The following is a 24,425-nucleotide window of genomic DNA, read 5'->3' as shown; positions in this document are numbered from 1 at the left end:
ACCTTGGCTTACAATTAGAAACTTCCAAAAAACTTGAGTGTTATGTGGCGACGAGGCACGCCACGCTTGCTATCCGACGAGATCGTCGTACGAGTATCATCGCGAGGAGAATGATTTGTCATATATGGCTGCTGGGTAAGTGAAGTGTTATTTCTTTTATTAAATAGTATAGGACACGCCACGCTTAAAGAGTAGAAGGGGGATAAATGAATCACAATTTTTCTTTTTGCCTTTAATTTATTAATTTTCATGTATTATATGTTTCAGATCCATTTATTCGTTTGGTTTCAACCATTCTTATTATATAGTTTTCTTCTAATATTTTGATCATATATTTTCTTTTTGACATAATGTTTAAAATTATTTCTAACCCATAAATAGGAGGATAATAAGTTCTAGCATGCTCGAACCTACATCCTCCTACATTAAATTTACTAATTTAGCATAGATAAATCAAAAAGCGAATAACTTTTTTTATTTATATTTGATAAATTAATTTTTTAAGAACCATGCATTTGAAAATTAATTTTTAAAATAATGACTACAAACAAAATAATTTTTTAAAAATCTACAACTTAAAATCTTTGAAGAAGATTTCTTTTATTGAATCCAAAGATCAAAACCTGCAACAAAATCATGTATTGCGAAAAAAAAGCTTTTGTAATTCAATTCTTTAAAAATTGATCGTAACTTAATTCAATGCTATTGTAACAATAAAAAATATATAAATTCGAATGTATTTAAATATGTATTTTTAATTGGTTGAAACTTAATAATAATTTTAAATTTTATATGTGATATATAATTTTATGCATAATTTTTTTTAAAAATCAAATTAAATTAAAAACCTAAAAAAATAAGAATTCATTATTATAAATATCATTATCGTAAAAGAAATATTTTGATTTATTTATAATATTGTTTTATAACATCATATATTACGCTTGTCTAAATGGCAAAAGTAATCCTGCCAAAAAAGGGAGAGACAAAATTAAATACGGAATGTTCGCGCGAGCACAGAGCTCGCGATGAGACGCGAGTTTAGTCAACCTTCCCTTGCTTAATATAAACGGGGGGAGCTGCCAGTGGCCACTTTATCCTCGTAAATCTCAGATCATCACTTTCTTTTTCTTAGCCTTTAGACTTTAGAAAGGTTTATCATTATCTATTGAGCTATCTCCCCTGTTCTTTTTTTTTTCTTCCTTTTGTTCGTATCTCCCCTGTTCTTCAGTTTTGTTCTTTATCTAGAAGTGTTGACTTCGAGTCAATCATCAAGTTTTCGAAAGATTCAGGCAAATCAAATGGTTTGGAACGGAAAATAGTTGATAGTAGATAATTGTGGGTAATAAAATCGAGATGCAGCTAAAGTTTTACAACAGAAAACAAGTCAAAAACTTAGTGAAGGTTAGAAGAAAATAGTGGTATATTACTGAAGCTCATTAATGGAGGGTAAAGGTACCAAATCGGGGAAAACCCGAGCTCAAAAGGATGCTCATAACGCCCGTTGCGTACAGTACAGGCAGAAAACTAAAGTACAGTGATTAACCCGTCATCAAATTTCTTTCTTTCCTTTTTTCCCATTGTTTATTTATGTCTTTAATTAATTAATGAGTGTTTATTTATAATTGAAGAGGAGGCTAGAGGAGCTTGAACAGGTGAAGACCAAGTACTATGAAATGCTCCCAATCTTCAAGCAGATGCAAACTGAAAACCAGCAGATGAAAATGGAGTTGAAGCAAAACGAGTCTATAATTCAATATATGCAAAATTGTATTCAACAGTTTAAGACTACACTTGAGGCACAGGTTCAGCTCTCTCTCTTAGATTATTATCGTTGTGTTAGAACAATAATTAGCTTAAACAATAATAAATTAGTTGGTCAGTAGGTCAATATATGTCAGGGTTGGCCTTGAATACATGCATATATGATCATTAGAAATAATTGTATTTTGGAACATGGGAAACCTTGAAGTCTCCTACTAATAGGAAGACTTGTGCTGATTCCTAAGCATAACCTAACAATACCCATTTTTGTTTATAAGATAACTGTGTTTTTCAGACAGCAAACGAGGCATTGATGAGGCAAATTCCCATTCGATGGGAAGTTGATGTACGGAGATTTGTATTTTCTAAACAATTTTCCCATTAAAAAAATTGCTTATATATTTTTATCGACAGGTCAACTTATTCTAAAGAAGTCTTTAAAGTATTGTCTGTGAGGTAGTTGATCGATTTCTAACAACCAAAGTTTTGTCTCCCATAGTATACCGAGAGCCAGTGTGCAGTTAGCAACCACTTGGTAGGGGGTTTTATTTCTAGTTCTATGCTGAGAGTCAACATATAGGGAGGGATTTTCCAATGGGTAGGGACAAAAGCAAGGGGGCAAACAGCGGCATTGCCGGCCCCCTCCCTTAAAAGGTAGATTTTCTATTTAGCTCCTTTATTTTTTATAAAATTATATGTTAGTATAATAGTTAAATTGGACTTTGGGCCTCTAATAATTTATGATTCATTTCTGCTCTTTTAAGTAATTTTTTGGCTTCATCTTTGTCGATGGGCTTGGTTCATTGAGTCAAAAACACCTCAGTTGATGGTAGCTACAAAACTTAAAAGAGGTATTAGTATTGTGCTTGAAAATTATTATGGAACTACTTAAACGAGGAGGACTCAAACCTCCAACTTGAGACCTATAGCCCAATTACTTGCACCCATAGTGCCACTTGAATTACATAGTTCAACAATTTTTATAATAATCTATATCTATTAGGATTTTTGCATAGCACTCAAATTTTGGTTTAATCTATGTATCATTTATTCATAAAGTGGATATGAATAATACGTTTCCCTTCCATTGCAGGGGCAAAGCTATACTTCTTTTGATGAGGTATGCCAATTATGTTGTGTATAATTTTTTAGTCTCCCATCTTCTATTGAGTGATGAACTTAACTCTTCATTCCAGTCCATAGGATGGTTTCTGTCTCAAGCCAATGTGCAACATGATCTAGTTTCATCAACTTCTGGATTTGTTGTACAAGATGTTAATGAATTATCGGGATTGGGAGTGAGTAGGGCAACCAACTTTCAAGCTTCCATGGACAATTTGTATCAGCAAATGGGTTTTGGTAATTTATATAAGCCACACCTTTACTGAATTGCTTGGTGTTGTATTAATAGGCTTTTAACATGTTTGCAGGCCAGTACTATAACAACACTGCTGCTTCTATTGCTGCTGGCCCTTCCTCTGTTGCCCCAAATAGTCATGGTACTAAAGCAGGTTTCTGCATTCATCATCTTATATTTTGGTTTTTATTGTTTATGTCTTGCTTTTTTATTCTCCCCAAAATTTGGGAAAGAATTTGCATTTTCTTTTGGTGTTAGATATGCTGGTTAATTTCAAGGTCTTTCATTTAATTGTCTGTTAATTTAGGGGTTGAGATTAATTCTGCTGCTGGATTCCTTGGTACAAATCATGATTTGCCCGAGTTTGATGTTACGAACAATCACAATAACCTTTTCAACTATGAGCTTGGTGCCGGTAATAGATTTTTATTTTTTTGCATTTATCATATTGGTTTCTATCTTGTTTATTTTATTTTCTTTAATTCCCTCCTCCATTTGGGATAGAAAGGTTAAATTTTGCTATTAGTTTACATTTTTTGTGAAAGTTGCACATGTAGTCTTTGTACTTTAATTCGGTAATTTTTAGCCTTGTAAATTTTAATCCTCACCAAACTATGCCTATTAAATATATTAAGTTAAGTTTTGATATTTTAAAAAAATGACGCGGCAAACATATTATCATATATATATAATGCCATGTCATCTTGTTATTTTCACATATTGAAAATTCAATTAATAGGTTAGCAACTATCACTTGAGTCCAAACTACAATTTTAAAACTCAAAAAGTATAGGAACTTAGAATGATTCAATTGGAGAATATAGACTAAATCTACAATTTTACGCATAGTATATGATTAGTAATTAAATTTAAACAAACGGATTTAATTGATACTGTTTGGGTCAGGACTAAAATTTCAAATTTCAAATTTCAAAAACTAAAAAGAATGGAGACTAAAATTGATCAAATTAAAGTAAAGATATTAAATTCACAACTTTCGTAAAGTACAAGGACTAATAATAGAATTTAACTGAAAATTTATCATGGGACTAACGAAAATTGCTTTTTTTTTTAGTTGGATTTACCCTTGAATTAATCATCCTGTTCTTATTTTTTCGATTTATAATTTAGGAATTGTGCCTGATTCTTCTGTTGGCTCCTCCTTGGGAGCAGCAAATCCTGAAGTGGAGAATGATGGCAATCCTCCTCATACCCTGTTTCAGGTGATAAAGCAAGTTATTTCATTTATCATATTAGTTCATCTTGTTTATTTCTTAAGAATTTTACATTTTTTTTATGGTGCAATCTCTTCTCTTTTGGCTTTCTAAATCTACTCATGATTAAATTTGTTGTTTGTGAAAATCCATCCACAGGGTCACTTTGGAACTGATCTCCACAAGACTCCATAACTCAAGTTAAACATTAATTAGCCATTTATGTCGTGTCCGAGTCTTTTATTTATTTCTTGTCATCGTGAGACTGTTTTGTTTTCCCCATTGGTTGTTGCAACTTTGTATGTTGAATGCGTGTTTTGATTTATCTCGTGAGAGAAGCTAAACTATTCAATAAGCAATTTACCGTACAGCGTGCTTATGTTTAAACGTGTGTTTCCCCTCCTTTATTTCAAGCTTGCTTCTATCGCTTCAATGCTTGATTAAGTGAATGGGTGATTATGTTGTTCTCGTTTGTAATAATGGGTTTCCACTTAGAACAAATGCCGTTGGATATCCAACACAGATCTTGTAACATATGTTATATGTTAATAAAAAAAAGTATTCTTAAATTCATAAAATTATACAAAGTTGCAAGGAAAACATCCAAAATTTAAACTTATAAATTACGGTGAAAAATAGTATTAAAAAAATAGAAAGTAGAATATCATCATACTTTTTTTTTATGTAGACACTAGTAGCTCTTCCTTTTTTCTTTTTTCTTTTTAGGTTTTAAATAGTGTGTTGTTTATATTTGGGTTTGGATTTTAGAGAGTGAATTTAAGATTCGATAAAACAAGACCTTCATTTAATAAGCACCGGTTCTTTACAAGTGACAACTAGCTGATGAGCAACAAAAAAAGATAAAACATAAAAGCTTGGTTTGTAAACATCGCCACCATCTAGTAGTGAAAGAACCAAAAAAACAAAACTAGAAAAGGCCAAGCAAACATGGAGTAAAAAGTCAAAGAAAAACCTATTTAACGGAACTGAATCAAACCAATTTGATCGAATTGTGGAATTGGCTTGATTCAATCAATTAAGTTAGTTTTAATAGTTAACTGTAACATATGATATACTACTACATAATATGACAACATATTATATAATTATTACTAAAACTATTGATGCATATATACATAACAATTAATATATTATAGATTATACTAAAAGATATAAAATTACATGATATTATAATGTTTAATGCATGTATAAACTTTTGATATGCTATATTTTATATGATGTGATTAGCATTACATAATATAATAAATAATCATATATAATAGTTAAATATGTTATGTATTACTAAAAATATATAGTTAGTGTTATGTAATGAAAGTTTCCTATGGAGACTTTGTGATTGGCTCCAATCTCACTCAACTGAACAAAAACCTTGGTCGTTCGACCAAGAAAGTCTTGTTAGTGGCCAACAAATCTGCTTGATTTGGAAGATTCAATTGTTTATGAGAATGGGGTGAAAGTGGATGGTTTGAAGGGCAAGATGTCTTGGAAAGATAAACTTGTAAGGATTGGTTCTTAGGAGACAAGAGCAACCTGAGAGGAGGAATTTAAACTTATTGATAGAGATGTGACAGTGGAAACTGTGGATGAGATTCCATCAATTACTTCCTCAGAGAGGGTGCATAAGCATATTGAGAAGCGTATGACTAGGATTGTGATTATCAAGCTGATGGGTAGAAGGATAGCCTTTAGTACACTTTTTGGGAATGTTCAAAGTCTTTGGAAACCAAAGAAACCTATACAATTGATGGAACTAGAAAACGATTATTACTTGGTGAAATTTCAGGATGATGAGGACTACTTTGCTGCTTTGATTGGTGGACCATGGATCTTGTAGAAACTAACGTCGATAATGGCAATATAGAACGATCGCAAAGCAATAAGAAAAAGAAAAATAAAACACACAGATTTTATGTGGAAAACCCTTTCGAGAAAAGTCACGGGCAAATGAGAAGAAAATTCACTAATGTCGAATTCGAATGATACAAGAGGAGTTTAGACTACATCTATTTATAGGTTGAAAAACCTTATTCTAATCAATGTAAAACAAAAGAAGTATAGTTCTATATGGATTTTACTTTTATTTTATTTTACCACTGTATTTTATTTTAACAAGGATTCGAGTCACTCAACTCTAACAATCTCCACTTCGACACGAATTTTCAATGAACAAGTTCTTTACCACGAACTATTAACGAACAAGTTCTCCACCTCTTCCACGAAACCTCTTAAGGGGTGTTTCTTCAATAACGAACACCAACCAAGTCCAAGCAATGCTCAAACTTGGTTATAGGAAGTGACTTAGTCATCATTTCATGAGTACTAATTTTGCTGACAAAATATCTCCACAAGCAATAATATCATGCATAAAATGGTATCGAACATCAATGTTCTTTGTTCTTTCATGAAACATTTGATCTTTTGTAAGGAAGATGGCACTCTGACTATCACAAAACACTGTATTGATCTAAAGGTCTTTACTGAGTTCACCAAAGAGTCCCTTTAACAAAATAGCTTCTTTACAAACCTCAGTAATCGCCATATACTCAGCTTCAATAGTAGACAAAGCAACTGTAGTTTGCAAAGTGGCTTTCCAACTAATTGTGCAACCCTCAATAGTAAAGATATACCCTATGAGAGAGATTTTTTTTATCAAGGTCTCCAGCAAAATTAAAGCCAACATACCTAATGACTTCATCTCTAGTTTTTCCAAACTGTAAGCAAACATCAGTTTTCCCTCGTAAATATCTGAAAATCCACTGAACTATTTTCCAATGTTCTTTATTGGGATTCTCCATATATCTATTAACTGCACTAACTGCATATGATAAATTTGGACATGAGTAAACCATAGCATACATGAGAGATCCTACTGCACTATAATATAGAACATGTGACATGTAGTCAATCTCATCATCTAATTGTGGAGACAAAGCCGATGAAAGTCTGAAGTAGGCTACTAATGGAAAACTAACAGGCTTGGCACTCTGCATATTGAACCTGCAAAGAACTTTCTCAATGTACCCTTTTTGGCTTAGGTACAATTTACATGCTTTTCTATCTCTGAGAATCTCCATCCCAAGTACCTTTTTTGCATCTCTCAAATTTTTCATCTCAAATTCTTCACTAAGCTAGGCTTTAACCTTTCTTATCTCTCCCTTATCTTTGGCTGTTATCAACATGTCATCAACATAAATGAGTAGTTATACGAAAGAACCATACTATTTTTCTTAAAATAAACACAATTTTCATCTTTTGAAATCATGAGTAGTCATAAATGAATCAAACCTCTTGTACAACTGTCTTGGTGACTATTTCAGGTCATAAAAGAGACTTTTTCAGCAACCAAACATAGTCCTATTTTTTTGAGGCTATAAAATCCTTTAGTTGTTGCATGTAAATATCTTCCTCAAGTTCTCCATGTAAGAATATTGTTTTTACATCTAACTGCTCAAGCTACAAATCATAAATGGCCATAATACCAAGCAAGGAACGGACCGAACTATACTTCACAACTAGAGAAAACACATCTGTGAAGTTTACACCTAGAACTTGATTGTAACCTTTTGCAACTAGCCTTGCTTTATATCTGGGTTCTTCAACTTTTGGAGTCCTTTCTTTCTTCTTGAACACCCATTTATAGCGAACAACCTTTTTACTTTTAGGAAGCTTCACTAGATCCCATGTTTTATTCTTATGGAGCGATTCCATCTCTTCTTACATGGAAATCATCCACTTTCTGAATCGTCACAGCTAATTGCCTTGGAATAAGTAGATGGCTCTTGATTTGCATCTATATCTTTAGTCACATTTAAAGCATAAGCAACTAGATTATCCTCGGCGTACCTTTTTGGAGGTTTAATTTCTCTTCTAGGTCTGTTCTTGGCAATAGAATATGGTGGTGCTGACTGTGGTGAATAAGCAACTCTACTCTAAGTTTCTATTTTAACCTGAGAAATAGACTCTGTTATAGATCCTAGATCAGTCTGAAGCTCCACCTGTTTTTGTTAGTATTCATTGGAAGACTCTTTAAGAGATAAGTTAGGTAACATAGCAGTTTCATCAAAAATAACATCTTTGCTAGTCACAACTTTTCTAATTTTAGGACACCATAACTTATACCCTTTAACACTAGCCTTATAACTAAGAAAAACACATTTAATGGATCTAGGTTCCAATTTCCCATTATCAACATGAGCATACGCAGAACACTGAAAATTCTTCAAATCAGAATAATCAACAGGAGTACCAGACCATACCTCTTGTGGAGTCTTTTTCTCAATGGCAATGGACGGAGATTGGTTAATCAAAAAATATGTTGTAGAGGTTGCTTCAGCCCAGAACGACTTCGGTAAATGAGTATTCGGCAACATATATTGAATCTTTTCCATGATTGTTCTATTCATCCATTCTGTAATGCCGTTTTGCTGTGGAGTATGACGAATTGTCAAGTGTTTCATGATTTCTTTTGATTTGCACAACTCATTAAACTCATCAGAATAGAATTCCAAACCATTATCTGTGTGGAGGTGCTTATTTGTTTTCCTGTCCACTTCTCGATCATAGTCTTCCAATTCTTAAACATGGACAACACATCACTTTTCTACTTTAAGAAGAATGCCCAAAATTTTCTAAAAAAATCGTCAATGATCGTCAGCATATAATTAGCTCCACCCCTTGAAGGCACTCTAGATGGCCCCCAAAGATTAAAATGAATATAATTCATCGTTCCCTTCATGTTATGAATTCCTCTAGTGAAACTTCCCAAAATGTAGTTCTCACAAAACTTCAGTTTTCTAATGCCTTATTCATCAAGAAGTCCTTTTTTGCTTAATACTGTCATGTCGTTCTCACTCATATGCCCTAGATGCATATGCTAAAGTGTAGTAACATCATCATCTGACAAGGAAGAGGAAGCAATGACTTCATCACCAGTAATAGTAGAACCTAGCAAAACATATAACTTGCAATCTTTCTCTGCTCTTTCATCACAACAAGGGAACCCTTGCTAATCTTCAGAACCCCACTTTCAGCTGTGTACTTATGCCTTTTTGAATCAAGAGTACTCAAAAAAATTGAATTCCTCTTCAATTCTGGTACATGTCGTACGCCACTAAGTGTTTTGACTACTCCATTGAACATCTAAATTTTGATCGTACCAATACTTGTGATAAGCATTATTTCCTATCAAAACAACACCTTCAGACACAGTTTCATATGTGGTAAACCAATCCTGTAACACCCTTAACCCGTATCCATTGCAAGAACAGGGTTACAGAGCATTAACGGAGTTTACAATTAAATGGACAGAAATTTCAAACATTTCATAACATATCAATAAACATATTAAATCCAAGTCAAATCATACATATTTTCCCTTCTATGAGCCCTCGAGGCCCTAAATATGCGTTAGAAACAAGTCGAGACTAAATCAGAAACTCAGAGAATTTTTCAGAAAACATTGAAAATTTTCAACACTGCAAGGGTCACACGGCCATGTAGCCAAGCCATGTGACTCACACGGTCAAGAGACACGCCCATGTCTCAGGTTGTATAGGCATTCGAAGTAGGGACACACGACCATGTCCCAACCTATATTCGTGCCCGAGTAACTCATTGACTTGGGTCACACGACTAAGTCACACGCCCGTGTGCCAGGCCATGTGCTAGACCGTGTGACAGCCTGACTTGCAACTCTTTGAAAGCTACAGGGGACACACGGTCTTGTCACCTAGCCGTGTGTCACACACGGTTGAGACGCACGCTCGTGTCTCTACCCGTGTGGATGAAAATAGGCTATTTTACAAGCTATTTTTCTCACCCAATTTGGCATATACGTACATACAACATTGCACATACTTACAAGCCATAACAAGGCATCCAAATCAAGCATAAACAAGTCATATACATATGGTATAATATCATACAACCAATATGCCCTTAGGCACCTCAAATGACAATATGCAAACATGTATAATCATGTACTCATTTTGGTCAAAATGATCAACTAACTTCCAACTAGATTTACATCAATTCATGCCATTTAGTTTACTTACCAGAACTTCTCAATTGGTACCAAATATGCCATTATAAACTAGCACCAAATCACCATATAAGTTATGTATACTATAGTACCAATTCACCACAATTTCATCATATCACAAAACATATTTAACTACCATTTCACCTTTCATTATTCAATCACAAAACAAGCCACACATCAACCATGTTAATGCTACTTATATTCATACCAAAATATGTCAAAACATAAGCCAAATCAAATGGCCATATTAACAACAAAACATATAGGCCAACATTAGCCAAAATACCTATACATGCCATTATAACCAAATTAAACAACTGAATATACCAAAAGAGCTGATGGATAGTGTGATATAGCTCCGAAAAGCTTCCAACCCAAACTATCTTTCGATTTACTATAAAACACGAAAAATAACATAGAGTAAGCATTTAAACTTAGTAAGTTCGTATAGCATAGAATTTAACTTACCATTTAGTCATATAATAGGTAAGTAAACCAAGCATATTCCAACACAATTTGGGCAAATGCCTAAGCACATATTCACCAACCATGTTAGCCATGTAAACACATATATGAGCCAATAAACATGGATGAATACAACAATTGATCAAGTTCCAAATACATGTATCAACCAATTCAAGTTTCTATATACCATGTAATAACATTTTGATCTAATTCATGTATATACTTGTAATAGTTCGTATCGAACACTTATCATTTTGTATCAGAACATTTCTCGTTGAACCGTTTAGAATACCGTTGGATACCTGGGATAGCTCACACATAGTGTGCTAGCTCATATAACTGTAATCTGTCAATTCATGTACAGGTATGCTCATGCGAGCTGTGAATCAGTATGCTCACTCGAACTGTAGATCGGTATTCTCTCACGAGCTATAAATCGGTATGCTTACATGAGCTGTGGGTCAGAACGTAGCTACACAATGCTGCTCACACGAGCTGTGGAGTATCCGCAACACATGCAGGACCTCAGCCGTCGGTAGAATGTTCATGACCAGTACTCAAATCATGTAACCCTAATGACATGTCATTTGTATCCGATAGATTCCTAAGGTTTAAACGGGACTCGGTATTTGTCGAACTTCGTCGGATATGCAACCATTTATATTTATAACAATTCACCATTCATAAATATTCAATATAAAACATATAAATACAATTTAATCACACAAACTTACCTCGACAAGTATACGCAAATACAGAGGCGATTAATTTAGCCCAATTTAATATATAATTCATTAAATTTAGCCCAAAATCATAGTTTGGAAAATTACTATTTTGCCCTTATACTTTTAATTTCTTTGCAATTTAGTCTCTGGCTCATAAAAAATAGAAATTTATGAAATTTCACCACACCCTACTATGGCCCAAAACCAACTAGGTCCCTAGCATACCCTATATTTCATTTATTTCACAATTTCACCATGTATAATTTTTCTATTTTTTAATTTAATCCCTATTTGACAACTTCACCAAAAATTCCTTTATAAAAGTTGTTTATCTAACAACAACCATCCATATTCTAACATCAAACTTCAAAAATCATATACATGCATCAATGGTAAAACCTTAATAGTTTAACATTTTCACAAATTAGTCCCTGGGCTAGTTAGATTAAGCTGCAATGATATCGAAAACATAGAAATCATTAAAAATGGGATGAAAAATCTTACCACACAAGCAAGAGAAGTGACCGAATGATAAAGCTCTCCAATGGCTTTTTCTTAACACTAAATTCGGTTGAAGATGATGGAAAAAAGATGATACTTGGTTTTGTTTTATTTAATTTATCATTTATTTACTAATTTACTTTTATAAACTTTAAAAACTTTAAAAATTGCACAAAATGCCAAGCCATCATATTCAACTATCTTATTTATGGTCTAATTATCATATAATGACTTCCACTTTAAAGTTCTATAGCTATGTAACACCTTTAGCTATTAGAACTCAACTTTTGCACTTAACGCGATTTTGTCCTTTTTATCAAATTGAGCATGTAAAAAGTAAAATTTCTTAACGAAATTTTTATGTGGTACTACTACCATGCTATAGACAATAAAATAATAGAAAATAAATTTTTTGACTTCAGATTTGTGGTCCCAAAATCACTGCTCTGATTTCACTAAAAACGGGCTATTACAAACCCCAATTGGGACTCATATGGAACGTGCAACCAGAATCGAGGATCTACTCCTTGCTCACTTTAGAGTTGTCAGTAGAAGCAACTAGAAGTTCACCATCACTGTAGTCTTCTGCCACATCAGCTTCACTGGATTGTTTTGGTTGTTTTCCTTTTATTTGCAGCCTCCCTTTTGATCTTATTTTGCAACTGATAACACTTAGATTTAATGTGTCCTTTCTCCTTGAAGAAGTTACATGTTTTACCTCTATTTGAAGATCTCGACCTACCCTTAGATTTACCACGAAGATTTTGTTCATATGTCCTCCTACAATTATCATTAGTATTTCGTTCTTGTCTCTCACGAGTAATGAAACCCTCTCCCTAAGAGTTGGATCCAACCACAAGATGTTTCATCCTGTCATATGAGGTTAAGGAAGCATAAACTTCATCAACTATGAGAGGTTCACGGCTATACAAAATCTTATTTATCATATTGAACCTCCATGGCCTATAGGTCTGAGAGTATTTCTTTAAACACAATTAAATGTTCGTGCACAGATGTACATTTCTCTAAACAATGAGTATAAAGACGCTGCTTCATATGTAACTTGCTAGTTAGGGTTTTCGACATGCATAGCCACTATAACTTTTCCCATAATGCAGCGACAGTCTTCTCATTTGTCACGTCTTGTAGAATTTCATTCGACAAAAGCAAATGTAATTTCCTTAAAGCCTTTCGATCTTTACGCTTATTCTCTTCCTCTGTCAATTTTGAAGGCATCTTATCTACCCTAGCAAGGCATCCTCCAAATCCATTTGCGCAAGAACTGCCTGCATCTTTATCTACCACAATACGAATAGGTGAAGTGTCAAATAGATTGAAAAACCTTGTTCTAATTAATGTCAAATAAAAGAACTATAGTTCGATATGGATTTTACTTTTATTTTATTTTACCATTGTATTTTATTTTAACAAGGATTCAAGTAACTCAACTCTAACAAATCATTTTTGGGCAATACCTTACAGTACAACCGTGGTCTCCTCTATTTTCCACAACTCAAGATAGCCCCCCAAAAGATGGTGGTTTGGATCCGATTGCCAAGATTATCTGAAGGACTTTATGAACAGTACCTCTTAAAGGTTATTAGTGGAGCCATTGAACCGATTTATAAGATTGATGATAACATAGACAGTAGCACCAGAAGACGGTTTGTGAAACTTGTTGTGTTTTGTGACTTAGAAAACCTTTATTCTCGAAAGTTAAGATTGATGGAAAAATGCATCGCATTGAATATGAATCTCTTTTCAATGTTTGTTTTCGTTTTGGAAGATTTGGCCATAACCAAGACATATGCCAATTAAAATCTGGAACAAGATCGTTGATGAGGGAAAGGCTGGATCAACCGTTGTCAAATACAGAGGCCACAATCGACGGAGAGTCGAGGGAATGGTGGAGACGGTGGATGCAATGAAGGTTCACGTTTCAAAACTTTAGGTAAGAATCAAGGGAATAATGCTCCTAATGGAAATTCTAAAGTTGGAAAGAATATTGAAGATTTAAAGGGTGAGATTTTGAGCATTGAGGTAGATAATAATGTGATCAAGATGGAACTAATAAAGAGGTTTCTAAAAAAGTAATTTAAAATTCTAAAGGAAACTGAATAGCGGTGTCAAGTGGGTTGAAAATTACTCTAAATATTTTAAAGCCTTCAAATAGGAAAGGGGAGTCCTCCATGGGTCGAGTATCCAATTCTTTTGATGATGGGTCACGGATGGGGCATAAAGGTACTGATGTTGTAAGCGAGCCAATTATCTTTCAAGCTATTAACGTGAGTAAAAAAGTTAGATGTTAACGGGAACAAAACAGTGAAATTTGTGGAACCAAAAAATAAATTGCCTTCGAAGATGGGTAAAGTGCCGCTTCCGTGGAAAAAAATCAAGGCAGTATGAGAGAAAATACAAGACAAATACCAATAATAGTTGAGATAGTTAAAATTGGGGAAAACACGGGGCAAGAACCTATGTAGTGTATGTTCGAGGGTAAGGCTACCATACTTGTGTCTATGGCATTGGAAGGTATAGCTCAGAGACTATCTCAAGTAATTAAAGGAGGCTCAACTACATAAGGAGGCAATGGTTTGGTTAATGTGTTGGATGGCAAGACTCTTCTCGATGCTAATTTGGCCTAAGTTGTTTTTTCTAGTTTTCATAATTTATTGTTATATTATTATGATTATGAATCTGCAAATGCTTTTCTGAAATTGCCAAGGGTGAGGTCATCCTCGATTTCATGATTTTCTTAAGGAATAAAGGAGGGAGTTTCATCTTGATCTTGTTTCTTTATTCGAGACATGTATTAACGGAAAAAGAGTAGATGATGTTATTACTGAGTTGGGGTTTGCTAATTTTTTTCGAGTTGAAGTTAATGGTTATGCAGGTGGTCTTTGGATATTTTGTAATGATAATACTTTTGTGAAAGTTCTGATAGTCCATCCTCAGTTCGCCCACATGCGCATTCAAAGCAATTTCGGTCTTACTTCGTTTTTGTGTACAACAATTTGTACAAGCCCACAGCCGACCAATTGAAAAATTCTTTGGGAATATCTGGATCTTCTTGCTAACCATAAGTCATGGCCGAAGATTTCAATTTCATTCTAAATTGTACAGAGAGGAAATTTGGTACAATAACTAGATGATCGAGTTGTAATTTTTTTCGCTCTTTTCTATTTCAAGATGGCATCCATAATATGGGGTTTCAAGGACTTATGTTCACTTGGAATCAAGGAAATCTCTTTGAACGCCTAGAAAAATATCTTAGTAATTATCATTGGAACTCCTTTGTTCCTAATGCTACAATCCATCATCGCCACAAGCCTAAGTCTGATCATCAGTCTCTTTTGGTGTTCATGAACTCGACTCCTTCAACTTATGGTAAATGTGTTGGAAAAAATCTGGTTTGAAAATGGTTTTCTTGCACAGCGGAAAATTAAAATTTGAAAATCGACCCGGTTTGTGATATTTATAGCAATAAACCTTAGATTGAAATTGTACTTGTGTTTTCGGATAAACATATCCTTGATGTTTTTTAGCTTTCAACCAAACGATCTTCTCTACTATTCATGTACCACGATCTACTTTGAGTGTGGGCTCTAACCAATTGAATTAAAACACATAACTAGAAAAGGTTTTGTTTTCCTTTTAGGGTGAAAACAAAAAGCTCTATTTTTTAATAGAAACCAGTAGAATTGTTATTCTGAAAAAATATATTTAATAGTAGAGAATAAATTCTCTCTATTTTTTGGCAGAGTAACAATCTCTTGAAGTTGTGTAAATACCAATACTGATACCATCTGTTTATAGGGAGAAAAGGTAAAGCACTTGTTGAATTGTAGAGATTTATTTTAAATATAAAAACAATTTCCTAGTCTAACTAGGAAAGAGAAAGGGGCTAATAGAGTGCGCTTTCCCTCATATTTATTATAATGGGGATTCAGGCCTCTCATTGTATTGGGCTCAATTATATGTGCTTTCTGGACTTTTAACCCAACACTTTATAATTTAATCGAACCCAATACATGTTTTTATATTGTCCAAAATAAACATTAATTTTTCAATTAAATAATTTTCACATCCCAATTTTACCCCTAGTAAATTCTGACGATTTTACCCCCAATAAAATTTCTAAGAAAATATATTCAATATTTCACAGTACAATTTGTTCACTATGACAGAATTGTTTATTTTCATTTTCGGGCTTTAAAACTACTCAAAAACATAAACTCATTCTTTTAGTCATTTCTGAATAATCTATGAACATTTGCAAATGAATCATTTCTCATCCATTTCGGAGAAAACCATAATCATTTCTGAATGTCTTCTATTTCTCTATTTGTATTCATTATGTTCATTTTCGATTCAACACACAATTCATTTATAGTTTCAACGATCTAGCGGAGGGACTGATTGGACATATGTAATTAGGGCTTAAATGATTTATAATTAAGTTCTGACTTTCACCTATTAATTATAAACTCATTTAGTCACAAAGTCATTCCACTATAGTATCATGACTGAGCTCTCTCTAACGACATACGATTACAAAAGCATCTAATTAGTGCCCATCCAATTATCTTGTCATAAGTGTGTTACCCTCATAGGATATCTTTGATCTCTTTGGGATAATATCTACTCTCCTAATATGATCCTACTTTATCTCATGGTAACCATTACATCTTCCTTCATAAAAAGTCAATCACTACCAAATAGAAATAAAGTCATTCATCACGAATATCAACAACCATCACCATGTTTAATTTTCATCAACCATGTAATGCCAATTAGAGGATATCATTTACCCATGTCTCGGGCTATGAATTTCCTATTTTTAATAATGCTACTTACTATAGAAGTTGTACACCCAATGTACCATCTTTCGATTCCTTATCTATTCAAACTCAGGCTTTTACTTACATCAAATTGTATGATTCACACATACATAGTCCACCATCCATTCAGGATTTAGGTATGCCACACTATGAATGTCACAAGTGAATAAATTTATAAACGAATTTAGGATTTATTTTGCTTGGGTCATGTTCGATGTACTGTCAGTCTAGTTAGTCATATCTATGCCTTTATCTTCTGGGAGTCATCTGTTTCAATGCCCAAGACAATACATCTCCCTAATTGGACTTCATAGACGACATATTAGTCTTTCAATCGGTTTACTCATTTTTACTAAACTAAGGACATGTTTAGGCTTGTTTACTAATACAAGTTAACTTCTCGTATTACGACCCGACCGCGTAATACCGCTTAGTATTAGTTAAACATTAGACAACCAATCGACAAAATTTTATTCCGTTTTTCTTTGCGTTCAAAAACCATTTGAGGACAACAATACAAAGTATATTAATTGTAATCAATGAATTTTTTTATTAACCAATTTGATCGAAAAAAATTACATGTTTACAAACGAATATACTACAGTTAGGGCACTAAGTCCAACACTCTTCCACTTGCCCTAGTGAAGTAGATGAGCCATATTCTGTATTCCTATGCTCTCCACGTGTTTCTCAAAACTTGTAGCTAGTAGAGTTTTGGTAAATTGGTCCAGAAGGTTGTCCTTAGATGTGACCTTGACTATATACACGATTTCGTCCGCAACTCCTTATGATATGATACTTTCAATTGATATGTTTCATCCTCTTGTGGTTTTTCATCTCCTTGGTATTAGTTATTGCCGCACTATAGCTTTTCTCATACCAAGAACGACTTCAAGATCCATGAGAAACTTTGAAAGCCATATTGCTTCTTTGTTAGCCTCAGAAGCAACCACATATTTGGCCTCTATAGTGGAGTCACTAGTACAAGTCTATTTTAAACTTTTCTACACAATGAAATCGTCGCCTAGGATGAAAACCCAACCCGATGTCTATTTTCTCAAATCCCAACATGTTTGGAAGTTAGAATCAATATATCCGATAGGAGTAAGATCTTCTCTGAAATACACAAGTATATAATCTTTCTCCATAAATACTTAAGTATATGCTTGACTGCTTGCCAGTGCCTTAGCCTTGGATTCACCTAATATCAACTTACCAACCCCATTGCAAAAAAAATATATTTGGGTGTGTGCATTACATACATACATGTGACTTCCTACTGTCGAAGCATAAGGAACCTTTCTCATGTTCTCTCTTTCTTCCATTGTCTTAGGATAGTCCTCTAAAGAGAGATGAAATTTTAATATGGTGGGTTGATTTCCCTTCTTCGAATCAGTCATTGCATGACACTCCAATATATTGTCTATGTATGAAGCCTGAGATAGTACTATCACTTTATTCTTTCAATCCTTTAGGATTTGAATGGCTAGAATAAAATTAGCTTTTCTCAAGTCCATCATGCTAAACTGTTGGGTTAACCACAGTTTAACTGATGACAGTATCCCTACATCATTCTCAATGAATAGAATGTCACCGACATATAGAATAAGAAAGACCACTTTTCCGTCCCCTTAATATTTTTAAACACAAGGTCCATCTACATTTTGCTCAAATCTAAAAGTCTTGATCGCTTGATCAAATCTTTAATTCCTGAGTGAGATGCTTGCTTAAGTCCATATATGGATCTAAGCAGTTTGCAAACATTATGCTCGCTTCCTTTAGTTATATATCTAATGGGTTGCATAATATAAATGCTCTATTCAAGACAGCCATTTGATTGTACTAGAAAGAACATATGTTTTCTCCCTACTTATTGGTTAATTTGTTCCCATTTAGTTATCTTTAGCATACATTTTGGCATTTTCAGTTTAGTAAATTACATTTTATAACCCAGTAAATCCTAGCCTATTTTATCCTTAATTTTTTTTATCTTTTTGCACTAATGTCGCTGCATTAGTTAAATCCAGATTCTGTCCAGAATTGTCACCACAATTGAAAGCTGTTTGGATAAAAAAACAAAAAGTACGTGAGTTGTGCAGTTCGGTGTAACTACCCTGTACGAACAAGGAAAGAAGAATCCTGAATGAAGGACACCTGTACTTTTGAGGAAAACATAAAAGGTTAACGTGAGAAGACTGAAAGGAGGAATTCTTTTGACGACCATTTTTCCTTACCCTATTTTTGAAGCTTGCGACTATGGTAGCTTAAACTTTCCTTGGGTGAGCCAACGTGAAGATTGATGTAGACCCATTCCTGATGAGGAGTTCTAAGTGCAACAGAAGAGAATATCGAGAGTTCCAGTTGAGTTAACTAGAAATAGTGTTCTCCACTCGATTCTTTCTTATTTATTTGGAAATGCTGGTGATTAATCTATATTTCCTATTGTATGGAAGTAAAATGAATTCTTGGTTAAATTTTATCTTATTAAATCTATTTTATTATTTAATCTTGGGGGGTTTAAATGTTTTAACACAGAAGTGTTATTGAAGTCACTAATACTGGAACGTGTAATTACAATTTGAGCTAATAAACATTACAGCGGAAGTTGAGTAAGGGCTAAAGGAATTTAGTCCATTTGTTCTTAATAGTGTTATATTGCCCTCATCAGAAGGTGAGGTTAATGTGCATGGTTAAGTCCTAGATTAAATAGAGGAGTGGCGTTTGGTAAGACATACATTGAATTTTATTACATCGACAATCACCCATCTTTTATACCTTGCGAATACTTAGTATTCTGCTAAAGATTCATGTTGGGGATCCAAGTTTATCCATAACATACTTTATCTTATTATTTTCGAGTTATTGCTTCGACAACTATCCTCACAATTTATCTCGTTTCTATCTAGTTATTGTATCGACATTAATAGACAAAAGACAATCACCCCTGTGGGATTGATATCTGATAGACTCGTATTTTTCTACTATACATGCATCGACAATGTACGCTTGCACATTATTGCTGTGACGTTTATAGCTGATCATGTTTTTGGTGCCATTGCCGGGGATGACACTTATTTAATGTTTATTTTGTTTTTATGTGTTTTTTGCATTTTGTTTTCTTTGTATTATATTTAGTACTCATTAACTGGTTTTTCTTTGTTCTTAATTCTTGGACTTTTTTTTAGGTGTTTTATGACTCGAGGCAACTTAGATTTTCTTGCCGAGTTTGATCCAGAAATTGAAAGAACTGTTTAAAGAAGACTTCGAGAACAAAGAAATATGGATTTACAAAGGGACGATGCAGCCATAGCCCCGATGCAAAAGTAAAATGTTTATAACCTATTGTTACCGCATAATGCTCACATCGAAAATAGAACTGTACGAGAATTTGTAGTACCTATCTTGGATGATTTACAACCGAAAGTTGTTAGACCAGTAATACAAGCTGGGAATTTTGAACTCAAGCGAATGATGTTTCAAATGCTGAACTCCAATGGCCAGTATGTTGGACTGCCATGTGAAAATGCAAGAGAACATCTTAAATCATTTTTATTGATTTGTGCTTCTTTTAGCCAACAAAGTGTTCCTGATGATGCCTTAAAGATGAAATTATTTCCTTATTCCTTGCAGGGAAGAGCTCGCACTTGGTTTCTTAAGCTACCTATTAGATCAATTACTTCTTGGAATGCTCTAGCCATGTAATTTGTTTTGCACTTTAACCTGCCAACAATGAATGCTCGTCTTCGAAATGATATTACCAATTATCATCAGTTGGATGATGAAAATATTCACACCACATGGGAACGTTATAAGTCTTTTCTTTGACATTGTCCCATGCACGATATTCAACCAAAAACACAAATTGAAATTTTCTATAATGGTCTGAATTCTCATTCAAGGAATCTTGTTGATGAGTCAGCTAATGGACCTCTACTGGATTGTACTTATAATGAGGCTGTGAGAATTCTTAAGAGAATTGCTCAGAATGATTATCAATATCCCATCTCTAGAGCTGCACAAGCAAAAACTACTCTAGGAGTTATTGAACTAGATGCAATATCTATGCTAAGTGCCCAAGTCTCTTCGCTTACAAAAATGATTAAAAATATGCAAGGGATAAGTGGTGTCGCGCCTATACAGGTGGCTCAACAATTGGATGTTCCTGTCTTCTGCTGTGAAATTTGTGGTGACAATCATAGTTATGAAAATTGTTCGTAACTTGTAGAAAATGCATGTTATGTCAGTAATATTCGCAACAACTCACATGGAAGTTCTTTCAACAACTCTGAATGCCATTAAAATTTTTGGGGAACTTAGAATGTTGGAAAAAATGCTGCGACATTCAGATATGGGAATACTCCACGACAAGGGAATTACAATCAACAATAGAACTACAATCAGCATCCTCAGTTGTATCCACAACAAGGTCAGATACAATCACGTCAAACTTAGATGCAGCCACAAATAATGAATCCAAATGATAAAGGATAGCGGCAACAACAGTATACACAAGCTTCTACTTCTGACTTATTAACTGCTCTTGAGGCGTTAATGTAGGAGCATGTTACTTGCACAGAAGCTATTATTTAAGGAAATTCATCTTCCATTCGAGCATTGGAGTCACAATTGGGACAGCTTGCTTCAAATTTTAATACTCGACCACAAGGCTCATTACCTAGCGATATTGAAAATCCCAATCCGAGAGGGAAAGAGCACTGTAAAGCCATCACTCTTAGGAGTGGTAAACAAAATGGTGAGTCGGTTATAGATTCTGCTATAACATCTGTTGATGACGTAAGCCCTGATGGGAAGGGTGCATCTGAAGAGCTTATCGATGTATCCAACAATGAAGTACCATAAACTGTCACTCACATGCCTTATATTCAACCCTCGAAATTGTGGATGCAACCAAAAGTACCGCCGCAGCCAGATGTACTTCCACGTGTACCTTTTCCACAAAGATTCAAGAGGAATGAAAATGATAAATAGTATCAACAGTTTTTGGATACACTGAAACAACTGCAGATCAACATTCCTTTAGTGGACGCTCTGGTACAAATTCCTAGTTATAAAAAATTTATGAAAGACTTCTTGTCCAAGAAGAAAAAAACTCACTGATATTGAAACTATTTCACTCACAAAAGGTTGTAGTGTTGTTTTGACAAACAAGTTGCCCCCTAAATTGAAAGATCCTAGAAGCTTTACCATTCCATGTTTGATTGGAAACCATTATTTAGGCAAGGCTTTATGTGATTTGGGAGCTAGCATCAACCTTATACCATTATCTACTTTCAGAAAATTGGGAATTGGTCACATGAAACCTGTTGCAGTGACATTGTAACTGGCAGATCGATCTTTAGCTCAACCTGAAGGGTAAATAAAAGATGTTTTACTTCGTGTCGATAAATTTATTTTTTGACTGATTTTATCATACTTGATGCGAGGCACACAATGAGGTTCTCATAATCTTGGAACGACCATTTTTAGGTACCGGCTAAGCTCTCATTGATGTTTATAAAGGAGAACTAACCATTAACTTAACGATGAGTAAATTACCTTCAGTGTTTTTGAGTCTGTTCATCGCAAGGATAAAGTAGAGTGTCATACTATCGATGTGCTAGATGATTTAATGGAGGAAGAATTCAACAACCAAAGCACAGTCCTTGCTGAAGAAATTACAGTGACATCTGAGGCGAAACCCTTAGACAATTGTGGTAGCACGGTTGAAGCTAGTAATGTTGAAATCAAGCACAGATGGCAAATTGAATCCTTAGACTTAACCACTACCTCATCATCTCAAATACATTTTTTTGGGTGACCACAATACTCTTCCAGTTATTGTCTTTGCAACACTGGATGAAACACAATAAAATAAGTTGACTCACATTCGCAAGTAACACAAACAAGCTATTGCCTGAAATATTACGGACATTCAATGTATTAGTCCTTCTTTTTGCATGCAGAAAATCAAGTTAGAAGATAAAGGCAAGCAATCAATTGAATTGCAATTAAGGTTAAACGAGAAGATGAAAGAAGTTAAGAAGAAATAAATTATAAAATGACTTGATGTAGAAATTATTTACCTGATTTTTGATAGCAAATGGGTGAGTCCAGTGCAATGCATCCCGAAAAATAGTGGCATCACAGTGGTTTGCAATGATAATAATGAATTAATACCTACACGCATCCGCATGGGATGGCGTGTTTATATGGATTATCGCAAATTGAATGCGGCTATAAAGAATGATCATTTTCCACTTCCCTTCATTGAACAAATGTTAAATCGGCTTGCTGGTAAAGCTTATTATTGCTTCCTAGATGGCTATTCTGGGTACAACCAAATTGCTATTGCACCGGAGGACTAGGAGAAAACAACTTTCACCTGCCCCTTTAGTACTTTTTCTTTTCGTCGTATGCCTTTCGATCTTTGTAATGCACTAGCCACATTTCAAAGGTGTGTGACGATAATATTCTCAGATATGATCGAAGACTCTTTAGAGGTTTTTATGGATGACTTTTCAGTTTATGGGAATGATTTTGATCATTACGCTGACAATTTAGATAAAGTACTAAAGCGATGTGAGGACAATCATCTTGTTTTGAATTGGGAAAAATGTCATTTTGTGTCAACTAAAGGCATTGTGTTGGGCCATCGCATCTCTAATAAGGTTATTCAAGTAGATAAAGCTAAGGTGAAAATTAACAAGAAATTATCCCCACTAAAAAATGTGAAAGGTATTCGTAGCTTTCTTGGACATGCGAGATTTTACCGGCGGTTTATTAGGGATTTTTCAAAAAATGCAAAACCATTGTGTTCATTGCTGGAAAAGAATCGAAAATTCATCTTTAATGAGGCATGTCTGGATTCCTTTATTCAATTAAAGAAGTAGATGGTTAATGTACCCATTTTCATTGCACTGGATTGGTCTCAACCTTTCGAAGTTATGTGCGATTCAAGTGACTTTGTCGTGGGTGCAGTGCTAGGATAACGCAAGGGAAAATTTTTGACGCCATTTATTATGCTAGCAGAACTCTTACAGAGACTCAATTCAACTATACCACCACTATTTGCTTTTGACAAGTTTCGCTATTATCTTATCGGTGCAAAAGTTACGGTATTTATTGATCACTTTGCATTACGATATCTCTTTGCGAAAAATGATGCCAAACCAAGACTGATACGATGGATATTATTGTTGCAAGAATTTGACATTGAGATAAAAGACCGAAAGGGGTTAGAGAATGAAGTTTCCGATCATTTGTCTAGATTGGAAATTGGTAGCGAAGACTGGAAAATACTTCAAATTGTCGACACATTCCCAGATGAGATGTTATTCGCTGTCGATGCAACTCCTTCGTATACAGATTTGGTTAATTACTTGGTGTGTGCAAAGCTCCCATTGAGTATCAAGGGCCATAAAAAAGAAATATTTCTTCATGGTGTAGTGAGATACCATTGGAACAAGCCGTATTTATTCAAGGTATGCAATGACAACA

General features: G+C 34.3%; 1 protein-coding gene across 2 annotated transcripts; it reads left to right on the top strand.

Moving 5' to 3' along the window:
* The first annotated feature begins 229 nt into the window (after positions 1 to 229).
* Positions 230 to 4,722, top strand: LOC107950137 (uncharacterized). 2 transcript variants are annotated; one of them, XM_016884920.2, is made up of 8 exons: positions 230 to 1,532; positions 1,632 to 1,805; positions 2,858 to 2,884; positions 2,961 to 3,123; positions 3,195 to 3,263; positions 3,429 to 3,536; positions 4,253 to 4,344; positions 4,495 to 4,722. In XM_016884920.2, the coding sequence occupies exons 1-8, from the start codon at positions 1,443 to 1,445 to the stop codon at positions 4,528 to 4,530; spliced, it is 759 nt and encodes a 252-aa protein (XP_016740409.1). In that variant the 5' UTR covers positions 230 to 1,442; the 3' UTR covers positions 4,531 to 4,722. The 2 variants fall into 2 exon arrangements, with proteins under 2 accessions (XP_016740409.1, XP_016740408.1); XM_016884919.2 differs by having other exon boundaries at positions 955 to 1,532; positions 3,195 to 3,275.
* Positions 4,723 to 24,425: the final 19,703 nt, after the last annotated feature.

The sequence above is a fragment of the Gossypium hirsutum genome, chromosome D03, assembly GCF_007990345.1.
Source record: "Gossypium hirsutum isolate 1008001.06 chromosome D03, Gossypium_hirsutum_v2.1, whole genome shotgun sequence".
Taxonomy (NCBI): Eukaryota; Viridiplantae; Streptophyta; class Magnoliopsida; order Malvales; family Malvaceae; genus Gossypium; species Gossypium hirsutum.
Note: the sequence above shows the minus strand (reverse complement) of the source record. Positions and strands in the feature narration are given on the sequence as shown.